Source organism: Vigna angularis, chromosome 2, assembly GCF_016808095.1.
Source record: "Vigna angularis cultivar LongXiaoDou No.4 chromosome 2, ASM1680809v1, whole genome shotgun sequence".
NCBI lineage: Eukaryota > Viridiplantae > Streptophyta > Magnoliopsida > Fabales > Fabaceae > Vigna > Vigna angularis.
The window spans coordinates 34,777,886-34,792,293 of record NC_068971.1 but is presented as its reverse complement, the minus strand read 5'-3'; the positions used below and the strand labels follow the sequence as shown (position 1 = coordinate 34,792,293).

General features: G+C 30.0%; 2 protein-coding genes across 6 annotated transcripts; one reads left to right on the top strand and one right to left on the bottom strand.

The window, feature by feature from the left end:
- The first annotated feature begins 2,280 nt into the window (after nt 1-2,280).
- Nucleotides 2,281-8,410, top strand: LOC108327057 (phosphoribosylglycinamide formyltransferase, chloroplastic). Of its 5 annotated transcripts, none has more exons than XM_017560746.2 (7): nt 2,295-2,455; nt 2,866-3,430; nt 3,668-3,779; nt 4,007-4,183; nt 4,279-4,405; nt 5,929-6,056; nt 7,973-8,410. In XM_017560746.2, exons 2-6 carry the CDS (start codon nt 3,022-3,024, stop codon nt 6,040-6,042), a joined length of 939 nt encoding a protein of 312 aa, XP_017416235.1. In that variant the 5' UTR covers nt 2,295-2,455; nt 2,866-3,021; the 3' UTR covers nt 6,043-6,056; nt 7,973-8,410. The 5 variants fall into 5 exon arrangements, with proteins under 5 accessions (XP_017416234.1, XP_017416235.1, XP_017416238.1 ...); XM_017560749.2 differs by lacking the exon at nt 7,973-8,410 and adding an exon at nt 7,423-7,744; XM_017560747.2 differs by lacking the exon at nt 7,973-8,410 and adding an exon at nt 6,160-6,247.
- A 2,957-nt stretch (nt 8,411-11,367) lies between these two features.
- On the bottom strand, nt 11,368-14,180 carry LOC108327521 (LOB domain-containing protein 20). Its single transcript, XM_017561215.1, has 2 exons — nt 13,839-14,180; nt 11,368-11,776 (listed from the first exon to the last, which is right to left on the bottom strand). Exons 1-2 carry the CDS (start codon nt 14,178-14,180, stop codon nt 11,498-11,500), a joined length of 621 nt encoding a protein of 206 aa, XP_017416704.1. The 3' UTR covers nt 11,368-11,497.
- Nucleotides 14,181-14,408: the final 228 nt, after the last annotated feature.

Below are 14,408 nucleotides of genomic sequence, written 5' to 3'. Positions count from 1 at the left end.
CTTATTTTGAACATATTTATTATGTCAAACAATGACTTATATAAAATATTATTTTTTTCTATATCATTTTTTATTTTTAATTCTATCTTTTATGAGTTCTAATCATTCACTCATTTAATTGTTTACAAAAGTATATTCTATTTTTATTTTTTAAAATATTATTATATTAGGAGAATAATATATATTTATTGATAATATAAATTGTTTACATTGCCATGTAAAAAAACACGTTATAGTTTTTGTATTACAAAAATTTGTCAATAAAAAGTTACATTATAACTTTAATATTAAATTATAACATAAATATTTTTTATATTTTTAGTATATAAAAATTAAATTGATAATAATTAATAAAAATTAAAAATAATCATATGTACATAAAACTCCATATAAGGTTTTTAATAATTATATTTATAATAATATAAAATAAAAATTAAAAATAATCATACGCGCATAAAACTCCATATAAGGTTTTTAATAATTATATTTATAACAAAATAAAGTAGAAGACTCTATTTAATAGTTCGTTTCAACTATTTTAAATATATGTTTGTAACAAAAGAATAAACAACATTTCATAATATAATACGATTTGTTTTATATTCTTTGAACTTAGTTTTTACTTCGTAAAAACTTATTAGTAAAATAGAATGTAAAAATTAACTAATTAATTGTCTTAAAATATATCACCCTAATGTATTTATATTCTCATTGGATGACTTTTAGGAATATGCATTGGACATCAATTGATCATATGAGTCTAACAAGAGTATAGCAAAAGTCATTAAATGGGTCTTGCATACACATTAGACTAGTTTGTCCCTACACTGATTAAAAGAATATAACACAAATTATACTAGTTCAACAATATAAATTAAATGAGTCTTTCCACACAATAATTAGATGAGTATATAAAAAAATATTAGAATAGTCTTTTCATAAATTGATTAAACGAGTCTAGAAATACACTGAGTAGATGAGTCTAGGAATACATTGATTAGCTGATTATAGCAAAAAAAAAACCATTAAATAAGTCTATCAATATACATTAGAAGAGTCTATTCATATACTCATTAGAAGAGCATAACAAAAAATATTACATGGATCACTTCATAGATTGATTAGACGAATATATTCATATACTGATTAAACGAATCTAGCAACAAATACTATACAAGTTTATCCATGTTCTGATGAGATGGGTATAACCATATACATGTTCATACACATATTGGACAAGTCTACTAACACATATATACTTATTAAACGAGTTTAACAACAAATACTAAATGAGTCTATATACATTGATTATATGAGTCTAGCAATATACATTAGACAAGTCTATCCATACATAAATTAGACGAGTATATTAATATACATTAGATGAGTTTGTCTACTTACTGATTAGACGAGTCTTTCAACACATATTATACAAGTTTGTCTATACACAGATTAGAAAAGTTTACCAAAAAACATTAGACACGTCATTCCATATACTAATTAGATGATCTAAGAATACACATTAGACGAGTTTGTCCATAGACTAACTAAATGAATCTTGCAACACGCATTAGATGAGTTTGTTAATACACTGACTAAATAAGTCTAACAATATACATTAAATAAGTTTGTTCATACACATTATTAGACGAGTCTATTAATATACAGACAACTGTATCCATTATCTAATTATACAAGTCTTGCAATTCATATTAGACGAGTTTGTTCAAACATTGATTAGACGAGTCTAATAATACACATTACACAATTGTGCCTATATACTAATTAGACGAATCTAACAACACATATTAGATGAGTTTTCGATGCACCAACTAGACGAATCTAACCATACACATCAGACTAATTTGTCCCTAATTTGTATTTTTAATGAGTTTACCTATGTATAATTTATTCTTTATACTTTTAAAGAATTTACACTATATTTTTCACATGTATCATTTATATTTCTTATAAAGTTTATTGTTTTATACTTCTAAATACATATTAACTTGCTAAACTTATAAATAACTTTTTAGAATATAATTCTATTTAATACTTAATTATAAACTTAAAAATATTTATTATTTATTTTCTCGTCTTTTAAATCTCTTTTAATCACCAACATAAGAAACCAGACAAACAAACTGACCTAGGTAATCATAGCCACATGTTTAAACCTAGTTTAATATAAAAGACAATAATAATTCTTTAGAATATTATTATTAATTTGTTTATTATTATTTAGGATTACTTTTGTTAAAAACAATTTCAATTTAAAATACTTCAACATTTCAACATAAGACAGGATTCAGTTGCCGCCAGTGTTTCTTCGCTCTCACCAATGACCAACTTTGGGTCGTAACCTCGTCCTTGTCGAATCTTTTTATCGCTGTTCCTTCTTCGTCACCTGCTTAATAACGCGTGCACAAGCGTCACTCCTCTACAGACCCAAAAGGTATTTTGATTGCCCATAGTTGTTGCTGCTGATTTTGCATGGTGCATTTGATATTTGGAACTGTGCTTATGATTTTAGATTCTGTTTATATTTTTTGGGTTTGTGCTTCTGATATTGATTTTCTGCAAATGTTGCTATTGATTTTGTGACTAAGCTTCTGATTTTCGTTTCCCACAATTGAAAAATTGTGCTTTTGTTATCTGGGTTTCCTCGTCTTTGTTATCTTTTATATATTCCGAAGAACTTGTTTGTATAAACAAACCCATTGGAGTTGCTCTAAAAAGGATTCTTATTTTGGGTCTGGTTTACTTGTGTTCTTTCACACGATAACTTTTTGTTTTTTCTTGGCTTTCTTATTGCCAATAGTTACTAATTGATGTGACTTTCTTTGTTATGCAATGGAAGTTTAGACAAAGTTCTTGACACAGAGCGCTGTCTTGAAGATCGTAATTGTGTTGTTTCATTTGGCCCCTTCAATAAGCTTTACCTATCCCTTACCTTAAACTTTTCAACCTCGTCAACAGCATCAAATACTATAATAGATTTCTGTTTACATTAATTTTTCCATGGAAGCTCAACAGATTATTTCCAGATTTTGCCCAAAATCATCACTAGCTCCATCAATTCCAATGGTGAAGCAACCCTTCTCTTTAAATTTCCCTCATCTACACTCTTTATCGTCATACCCTTTTCTCCAGTCTCAGAATCTTGGAGCCCCTACTGGAGCTTTACATGCTATCAGCGTTGTGGATAAAGAAGTTTATTCTAGTTCTTGGAGAATATGGTGTAGCAAGAGTAGTAGTAGTACCGCAGAACCAGAGGAGGACCGTAAGTTGAGGGCTCAGGTTACAGTGAGAAGGAAAAAGCTAGCAGTTTTCGTGTCTGGCGGAGGATCCAACTTCAGATCAATTCACGAGGCCTCTAAAAGGGGATCGCTTCATGGAGATGTTACTGTATTGGTCACAAATAAAAGAGGTAATTCTCTATCTTAATATCCCTTTACTTTCATTTTTGCCCTTTTGTGTCATCATAGAAGTGTATCCATCTCCTTCAATCTTAGCTTATAATAGTCACTGGATAACTGGATTAGGATTACATGCCTGCTAAACTTCCTTGTGTTGCATGGGATGTTTGTTTGGACTATTCTTTTATCTCCCTTTTATTTTGAGCCGTGGTCTACTAAAATTTGTTTTTTGTTTCATGTAATACCAGAGTGTGGAGGTGCACAGTATGCAAGAAATAATGGTATCCCAGTTATATTGTTCCCTATAGCAAAGGATGAACCCGAAGGATTATCTCCTAGTGACCTTGTTGATACACTAAGGTCTGATACTTCTTTAATTGATTTCCTGCAATTGTTTTTAACTTTACACTTCGGGGTCTTTATTCTTTTCATGAATCTGAGGTGTTGATTCTTTGCAAAGCTGAAAGGCAAATAAGAAAACCAGTATAACTCAAATATGGGAAAATCCGTGAAAACGGACAAAGGATGATTTTCACTCTGCTTCATGGAGTGGTTACATTATTAACATATAATACATTTTTAATCAGGAAATTTGAGGTGGATTTTGTTCTTTTAGCTGGATACCTCAAATTGATACCTGTGGAATTGATCCGAGCTTATGAAAGATCTATATTCAACATTCATCCATCACTTCTTCCAGCTTTTGGAGGCAAGGGCTACTATGGCATGAAGGTTCATAAAGCAGTAATTGCTTCTGGAGCAAGGTATAATTCTCATGAAATATCTCAAACACTTAGTGAAACATTATTGTACTTGGTTCTTGATACCATGTCTCTGCTCATTTTTCTGTGTTGGTCAGGTTTTCAGGTCCTACCATTCATTTTGTTGACGAACACTATGACACAGGGCGTATCCTTGCACAGCGTGTGGTCCCTGTGCTGGCTAATGATACTGCAGAAGAGTTGGCTGCAAGGGTTCTCAATGAGGTAATGGCAGACTATGTATTTTAAACTATTGAACAGTTTTAATCCTGAATGGAGTTCAACAAATATATTTGTTAGGGATGAATTTAGGGAACATCTAAAATGGAAAAAACTCTATAGGATTGTCATAGAAAGAAAAATATGGGAAAGGGTCAAATTGTAAATAATAGTTGACTAGGTCAAGTTGTTAGTTATTTCTGTTAAGTCCGTTGGAAGTCTTTTAAACGAGACTTTTTCCTATTCGGGGGATTTTTTTCAGAGTGTTTTTGATAGAAATTGAGAATGCCATTTATCCATCAAGATCAAAACATTGTCATCCAAGGAGGTCCTAGTTTGTCTATGCTATGGGTGGTTGAGAAAGATCATGTAACCAGGAAAGAATTGACAAGTGACAAAGAAAAGCAAGTGTAGAAGGTACGAACAGAATTTTCCAAACCTTTTGTGAACGAAAAGGGTTGCCACTAGCAAGAGAAGTTGATCATCGTATTCCAATTAAGGTTGGGATAGATCCAGTAAATGTGAAACCTTGTAGATATCTTCATTTACTTAGAAATGAAATCAAGACAGAAATAGCTTGAATTTTGGATCAGGAATCGTTATGCAGAGCAATATCCCATATTCTAGCCTTGTCATTTCAGTTAAAAAAAGGATGGAAGTTAGAGTTTTTGCATAGACTATTGAACTCTAAACAAGGTCAGTTCTAGAAGAACTGCTCGATGAATGAAATGGAGCCAAGGAATGAATCTACGGAGCATATAAACTAGAGCAAAACCTCTACCGGTTTATTGAAGAAAGAAAAATAGAGGAAAGGACCAAATTATAAATAATAGATGACTGGGTCAAGTTTTTTCTTATTTCTGTTAAGTCTGTTGGAAGTCTTTTATACATGGACTTTTTCCTTGTCGGGGGGATTTTTTTTTTCAGAGTGTTTTTGTCATACTAGTTTTCCATTTTTAAAAGGAAGATACATCTTTTGGGCGTCTAATTTGTATACCTTTGTTCTTGAAAGAGTCTTGCTGATAGTCAATGCAAAGGTTATACACTTCTTTTTCTCTCTTGTTGTGTCTTTGTACTGTTCTTTGTTAGGAATTCTGTTATGTTCTTTTTCTTTTTGCTTCAAGAGATTAAAATATTCATGAACATCGACATTTATGCAATCGACAGACTAGAAACTTAGCAGACTGCCAATGATAGGATGGGCGTAAAAGGCCCAAAAGAAGGAAAATTAAATGGCTCATAGATTTTATAAGATGGTCTTAGAATGTTAGAAATAATATTTAATTTATATTTTAATTCCTTAAAATGAGGTGATGCACTTGTAGGGTCATCGTTTAGTTGTTGGTGTCTCTTTGGTTATACAAGTGTCTTCCTCTCACCTACAAAAGGAATGAGAAATATCGATGTTTATGTGTATCTTATTTATAGCTTTAAATGCTAGATTGTAGAGTAGTTTAGTTATTTGCTTCCTGTCGGTCAAGTTGGACCAATTGATTACTGTTTACTTATTTTTTTTTTTTTCAATTTAGGAGCACCAATTATATGTTGAGGTGGTGGAGGCTTTATGTGAAGAGCGTGTTGTTTGGAGGGAAGATGGTGTTCCTCTCATCCAAAGCAAAGAAAACCCCAATGAGTTTCGGTGATTATCATTAATATGGTATGATCTTTTACATATCTTTGAGTGCTGTAAAAGGTTTTTGTACACATCTTTTTACAATGATGAAGTCTTGCATCTGACGGGACTTTTGTTTCTGTTATAGTGGATTTTGGTTGTGAAAACTTCACATTTACCCCAAAGCTGTTGTAGTAATGAGTTATAACTATTAGGTAGGTAATTTCCGGTGCACTGATATCATATCTCTAAGGCAACATATAATAAACAAGAAGTCACAAACTTATCTTCTGATCTGATCTGCATAAACTGGTATATGCTCTTGGTAGATTTTTGGAGTCCATCTTTCCCTGCACAGGTTTCCATTAACATATCATGATTTTTTTCCTTAATAAAGAAATGATCTGCTATACTATTTGGATAAGAAATTTGATGTGCCATAAGACATTTTGTAATTTATAAATATTTAGTCTGTGATTAAAGTGTTTCTGAATGCCAAAGCTTTTACTGCTATGCATCAGTTCCATGCTACCCATTTATTTACAAGTATTCTCCTGCCACTTCAATTATTGAGCATATTTTATTTGAAGACTGTTAAAGGTAACCAAATTAAAATTTGATTAATATTACTGTGGATGGTTGTCACATAATGTTATTTAAAAAATAAAAATGCTAAATATAAGTAGCACGATTAAATTGAGTCCACAATAGTCAAAAGTAAATGTTAATGGTTAAGAAATGAATTTAAGTCTAACTCAACTTCACAAAACTAGTTTGTAAGTGAGATTTGTCTTGTATATACTCTAAATTGGTTTTATCTCTAGTTGATATGAGATTTCCAACACATTCTCCTTCCATTGAAGTATATACAACTCATTCTCCTCATGTTGAGGTATATCTCGAGCGTAGGATTACACACTAATGGATGATCTGATAGTAGTCCGATAGCAAATGGAACAATAAACCCAACAAACATTGAATTTCATTAGGATAGACTCAAACTCAGGGCTCTGATAACATGTTAGGAAGTAGACTTTAAGTTTAACTTAATCCCACAAAACTAGTTTGTAATGTGAGGTTTGCATCCATATATATAATCTAAATTGATTTTATCTCTAATCAATATGAAATTTTATTGTGTTTTTCTGACGATCATAAACTCTAATTTTAATTGTGTTTTCATACTTTTATGTTTAAAACTTTATTGACAATTTAAAACTTTGGAAATGATACAAATTTCTAGAGTTATCACGGTAAGAATTCAATATAGAAAAAAGAAAATGCCAAAGAGTGCCACTTGATGCTGGAAGCAACTTCTTCATGCACCTCCATACATTTTTCACCGCATTTCCGCATGAGGTGGAAAAACATTTTTGCCTTTATCTTCTTTCATCTTCTTTTTCCTCCACAGGCGCACATCTCTCTCCCTTCTTCCACCACCTCCATTGGCATCCTTTCTTCGTCGTCCACTTCAACGAACACTTTTATTTTCTTCTTCGTCCACTCCACCAGAGACTCTTCGTCCGCTTTCATTGGCTTTGCTTCTTCTGTCTTCACCTCCACCAAAGCCTTTTCCTCAACCTCCATCGGTGCTCTCCACCATCACCTTCCTCCACTGGTCTCTCCTTCCATTCTCCACCTTTTTCTTCAAAAAGATATTTTGGATTGTGCAATTCGAAAGGCAAAATAACAAACACATTTCAGAATGCATAATCTAGAGTGCAAAATTTGTATTATAGATTATATAAATTTGAGATGATTTTTTTTCTTTTTGCATTCCAAATTGTGTAACCCAGAATTTAAAATTTATGTTTTAGATTGGACAAATGCAATCTTTATATTATGAAATATACAATTTAGAATACAATATTTGCATTCCGGATTAAGTGTTCCGCAATGTCTCTAGATTTTGTATTATAAAAAGAGAGTAAAATTAAAATTTTAAGTGTATGGAGATGCAGGAATAAATTATGGAACTGCAGGAAGAAGTTTCTGACAATGGATCGATAAAATGGCTAGAATGTTACATAACCTATAAGGTAGTGAGTGAACTCTTGAAAAGGGTCTTTCTTCCTCCTGCACCCCACATTTCGTCTTGCACCTCCATCAATAAAGTGTAGAAAATTGCAAAAATACCCCTTAATGTGACAACGAGGCCCAACTGCTCTGGCGCAAGAGGTATAGGATGCACAATGAGGATTCCTCTGGTTGATAGTGGCAGAACCATGACCTCTGATTCCTTCTTCGTTTTCTTTATATTTAAAGCAACTTCTGGATTGTTTCCAAATTACAGTTAGAAATACTAATTTGGTGCTAAAAGTTGACTTCTGAACTGTGTATTTCATAATATGATTTGGACTTCGAATTATATAATTTTAAATACTAATTTATGTTAAAAATTGATTTCTAGATCATGTAATTCAGAGGCTAATTCTAATATCATAATATTTTAGATTGTAATCTAGAATATTTCTTCAAGTTCTAAATTTAAATTGCACAATTTTAAAAGTTCTTAAATTGAATACTTTGAGAAAAAAAAAAACTAGAACAGGCTTTTTGAAATTGACTGTGTGTAGGAAAAAAATTCTCCTATAAAAGATAGGTTGTGTTTGGATGGAAAATTTTAATAGTGCAATTCGTTTTTTTTTATAAAATTTTAAATGTTTTATATCAAAATATGTTATTTGGATAAGAAATTTAAAAAATAAATTGAAATTTGAAAATTGAATTATTCAAAGTTAAAAAATTTCAAATTTTACATAAACTAGTAATAATTTGAAATGTATAACATGTATTTGAGTACATATGAGTCATCTGTGTTCATATATACTCGGTCCTTATAAGGGCATACCATGATGTCTTGATTAACTACATATTAACTAAGGCAATCTACATGACAAATGTTGACTGTGTTGATCATATTAGCATCAAGATTAAGATATCATTAATATAATTGGTTAACTAAAGACTAGTCAAGGTGATTGACTACATGGATCAAGTCAATCCAGGTAAAAAAGTTCACAAACATGGTAGAAATAACATAATATACAAGGTAAATTAATCACGCTTATTATTATAGCATTGACTACTATATAAGGATTTGGCTAACTTGGACATGAGAGGATCTACTGCAAATATACTTTCTCTTGGTCTTGAAGAGATGTGGATCTAAAACATCTCAGGGGTATGAAGTTGGAAGCACATCCCTTCTATGTTTGAAGCTACATTCAAGTCTTGAAACTTTACAGTAAGAGTAATATTTCTTTTTTAAAAGGAGTTCAAAGGGTCTTTATAGGGTGTATTAAGCCTTGTAAGAACAATTAACACCTACCATGAGATCAACTTAAATTTTATGAAGAGAAACATTTATGGTGTTTACGAGAAGTCAGATGACAAGTACAAGAAAAGTTGGAAATCCCTCTAGTGAGATGGCCATGCTAATGGCAATGCAAAAGGACTTCCTTGCTATCTTGACCTTTAATTCTCATCCTTACCATTTCATCCTCGAAGTTCTCATCCTTACCATTTAGGCCTTGGGTTCTCATCCTTGCCACATCAACCTCAACCTCGCTATCTCAACATCTCGACCTCAACCTCTTAACATCTACATGTTGACTGCAACTTCTTAATCTTAACATGTCGACCTTTACCTATTAGCCTTAACCTCTTTGTCTTCTAAGTCTAGCTTATTAAGACTTATCTATATTAAACAAACATAAGACATACTTATTATGATGGTTATAACTACAATTGACATAATAAAGTTGAAGTTTATTACAAAAATTTCATCATACCACTTATTAATGACAAGTAGGTTATAATTGTCATACTAAGTCCACTACATGAAAAATGTGATTTACATTCAGATTATTACACACGGATCTTGATCCGTAAGTAAGGGACCTATTCTATACAAATTTAATATATGAATATTGAAAAATTGAGTTACATAAAAAATTCAGTAGGTAATGAGAAGAAATTTACATACAAATTTTCTCAAGTCTTGTGATTTGTTTTGTTCTTCAAGTGGTTTTTAACATAACCAAAAAATTAGACATCCCAAATCTTGTGATTTGTTACTGCTCGTGTTGAAAAGGAAAAATCAGCCCAAACTCAACCAAAACAACATGTAGTAACTTGTTAAAAAACGAGCTAACACATTGGAGCACTATTAGTATTAGGGAACTCTAGGTTTTATTTATTACTCCCTTTGAAAATCTTTCACTCATACTACATTACTAGGTATTTGTATTTTATAATGTTTGGATTATAAACTTTTTATGTATGAATATTATTGTATGTTGATAATTTTTGTTTAATGACTATTTCTTAAATATCATATATAAATTCTTTGTTGTAGTATGTATACTTTAATCAATGTTCATGATTGTATAATTTTTAAAAAACAAGTTTCATCAAAGCTGACAAGCACATTACATACAAATTTATTTGTAAATAATTACATTCAAATTTATCTATAGGTAATTATATACAGATTTTCGTAAGTAATTACATACAATTTATTCGTATGTAATTACATATGATTCATATGTAACTATTTACGGATTTTTTGTGTGTAATTATTTATGAATTTTTTTAGATAATTATTTATGAAAAACCTTATAGATAACGTTATCTATAATTATTTTATTTTTGAATTTTTTTTCGTAGGTAGTAGATAGATAACATTGTGTTGCTTATGAATTTTTTGTCTTTCCTATGGATTTTTGTTATAGATAATAAACTTTTTTCTTGTAATGCTTATCATTGTTTTCTTTTTTACCAGTGCATATAACATTTTTACTTGCTCACTCGAAGCAAAAATTTAGAGACTTAAGTGACTTATTCTTTTTATAGAATTTTTTTTTTACAGTTGTGGCTATTGTCACAAAAATTGTAATTGATTGTTTTCATATAATTTGTAAAACATTTTGTGACTAATATTGTTCAAGATATCGTATTCATCACAATTTTTTTGTCACTACTGACATAGTTAAAATTCTTTTTGTATATGGTGGAGTAGTATTAACAACGATATACCATCATCAAAAAATTTGTCACAATTATGTATTAATTTACACTTGTCACAAACATTAAAATTACGCAAACAATTAAAATTTCGCAAACAAAATTATCATGGTTTGATTTTGTTTTTGGCGAAATAATTTCAATAAAAGACTTTTCTGATAGCGTTTTAATAGTGATACATAATACTATTATCACTACAAAATTTATCACAATTATGCATTAATCGACGCTTGTCACAAATACTAAAATTACATAACAATTTGTCACGGTTTGTATAGAATTGATTGTTGTCCAAATTTGTCATTACAAAAAGAAAGATTTTCCGAGTAGTATTATAACAAAGTGATGTAGCCAGAAAAACATTCTGATGACATACATATTAATTATAGGTCCTATTACATAGTAGATATAAAGATTTGATATGAAACAATAGTACTATAAATTTTGAAAAGTAAAAGTTATGGAAAGAAATGCGGTATGTCATTGTTGAAATGGGGAAGCCCAGAAAATGGAAGAGGCTGCATGTTGTCTGTTGAAGGTGCTGTCTGCATTGAAAGGTGATCAAAACCTGGGTTGAAGTAGCTCATGTTCATCACATTATTTGCAGAAGGTTGCACAACTACGTTGATGTTTGCCTGTTGTTGCTGATATGTCCTCCCAAGAAGACTTTCATATAAATTTTGTGTATTAATCAATTGATTTTGAACCATAGCAAGCTCTCCTTGCAATGATGCCACCTGAATAACTTCAAATCAGTACCTTCTTATTTACGAATAATATTATTAACAATATCTTTTTAAAGAACTCAACATTTAATCAACATTTCGTATTAATAGTTCTAAACAAGTTTTTTTTAACATGCATTGTATGTGTATCGGTTTGTTTATACATTAATAAAAATAACTAAAATTAAAAATACATGCATTAATTAATCCCATTTCATTCAATATTATTAAAAAATATAAATAAATACATTGTTTTATAAGTTTTTGGCAATGTTCTCCAATTAAAATAAGAATTTTTCATATGTTTTTTTAAGACAAACCTTTATTATGCTACTAGTCTAATAAGACAAATATTTTATATAAAGATAATTGATGGAAGAAAGTGACAAGAGATAAAAGTTAAAGGAAGAGAGAGAAGTGATTACTTGACAAATAATGTGATGATAGAAATGAAGATATATAGGAAAAAAATTCAAGTGAAACGGGATAAAAATAAACAACTCTTTCAATGTTTTATCTAAATAACTTGTTTTGGTAAGGAATTACAAATATTTATTAGATTTATATGTTAATTGTTAAATGTAAGACTCGTCGTACAATCCATAAACCTAATCCTCAATTTTTTAAAACTAAAAAACAATGTACAAAGAGTTGAATGTGTTTTTGTGTCATCACACTTCAACACATTGTCATTAAAGAAGTTGATATCCCTTTTGGTTTTATGTATGTCTATAGACCAATGACTAAAATGTTAGAAGATATAAGGTTAACTCACTATAGTTGGAAGAGAGATTATGAATTCAATCTCCGTCTAACTGATATTTGAGATATATAAGGTTGGTTTAATAAATTTGGAAGAAAAAAAGAAGACTAAAACCTTATAAATACACATATGCAACAAATAAATTAAAGATCTCAAACCAACTATATATAAACTTAATTTATAATATATAAAGAGATGATGATGAGATTTTCAAGAAACATAAATCTCATATTCAATTTGTCTATTGTGAAAGCAAAAGAATGTATAAAAAAAAATACAACTAGAGTGGAAGAATTTAAAATATATAATTTTAAACCTTTATTGGAGTTATTCATGATCAACCTTTCTTTAGACCACGAGGGAAAGGAGTTGAGATGTTTTGAAAGCATATCCAAGATTTTAATTACGAAAGAAAGAGTTTTATTTGCTGGTTTTTAAAAATTGGGGACCTAATAGATTTTGTGGATTAGATCAACAAAATAGAATCAATACTATCAAGGAAAAAACATGAGCCAAGATATAGAATGCAATATTATAAAATAAAACAATAACGGTGATTGCTTATGTGTTCCTTCTTTAAAACATGATTTAAATCTCTGTTTCCATTTATTGCCTGTCATTTGGAATTATTGTATAGATCAATTGATTTATTTATTTATATTTAATAAAGACATAAATGTAATTTGTCAAGACTAAGTTCTTAGAACCAAGATGGTGTGCCTCATAAACCCTCCTCCATGTTTGTGGTTAACAACTCTTTTTCTTTCTCTGGGAACTAACATGTCTCATTAATTGAAAATTAGATCTCAATTTGAAATATTTCAAGATCGGAAAATGTTTTTTTAACAATTTGTTTTATAACATTTTTACAACGATTTATGTAATAGTTTATTGTTGATCCGTTTCAAATATACAGACTAATAAAATAATGACACATAGTTTATTATCAAAAAATTGTTAAAAAAGTTATTAACATATCATTTTTTTTTCTCGATACCCATTAGTTACAAAATCATGGTGGATGAATTTGAAGAAATCATGATAAATAGAATGACATGTAAAATAATTTTAAATGACAACCAATGAATGAAAACTCAAAGAATATTTTAAATATTTTTTTAAGTTATAAATATTTATAGTCCTAATTAGCTAAAAAGGATAGGAAAGGGATTGCGACAAAAATAATAATAAAGAAAAACACTAAAATAATAAAAATAACTTTTTTTTAGCTATAAACATAAATAAAATATCAAAGTTCATAGTAAAAATATAAACAAACAAGAGTTTAAACATTGTAATAATAAGACAAACCTGTCGTTGCAAAGCAGAAATGGTGGAGACACAACCATGAACAGGATTGGCTAGCCTTGTTTGAGCTTCGTAGCACAAAGAATTTATGGCCTCATTACGATGAATCTCTTCAACTTCTAGCAATAGTTTTGACAAATTGTTTGCACCAAACACCTTGTGCACTGCTGCAAACAGCGTTGAGCCCTGGCTAGAACCAAAATAAGGTGCAAAGATGCAGTCACTGCTGCATTTTTTTCTCATTTTCTTGCATGCTGCGCATGGAGGAGATGATGCTCGTGATCTCACACACTTTGAGACCTTGCTTTTGTGCTTTTCAACACTGGCTTCTGCCTCATTAGCCATGCTCAGTTTCTGAATGCAAGACTGAAATTTATTGTAAATATTTATTTATAAGAGTTGGAAAGGGAATATTCTTTTGTTTTTTGTTTTTCCCTTCTAGAAAGTGAGAGACGTTACAACAATGTATTTCGTTTTATCAGTTTTTTCTAAGCTTTTTATTATATGTTAGAATTTATTAAATTAAAGTAATACTTATTTTAGGGTGTATTTAATGCAACATGTTCAAATAAT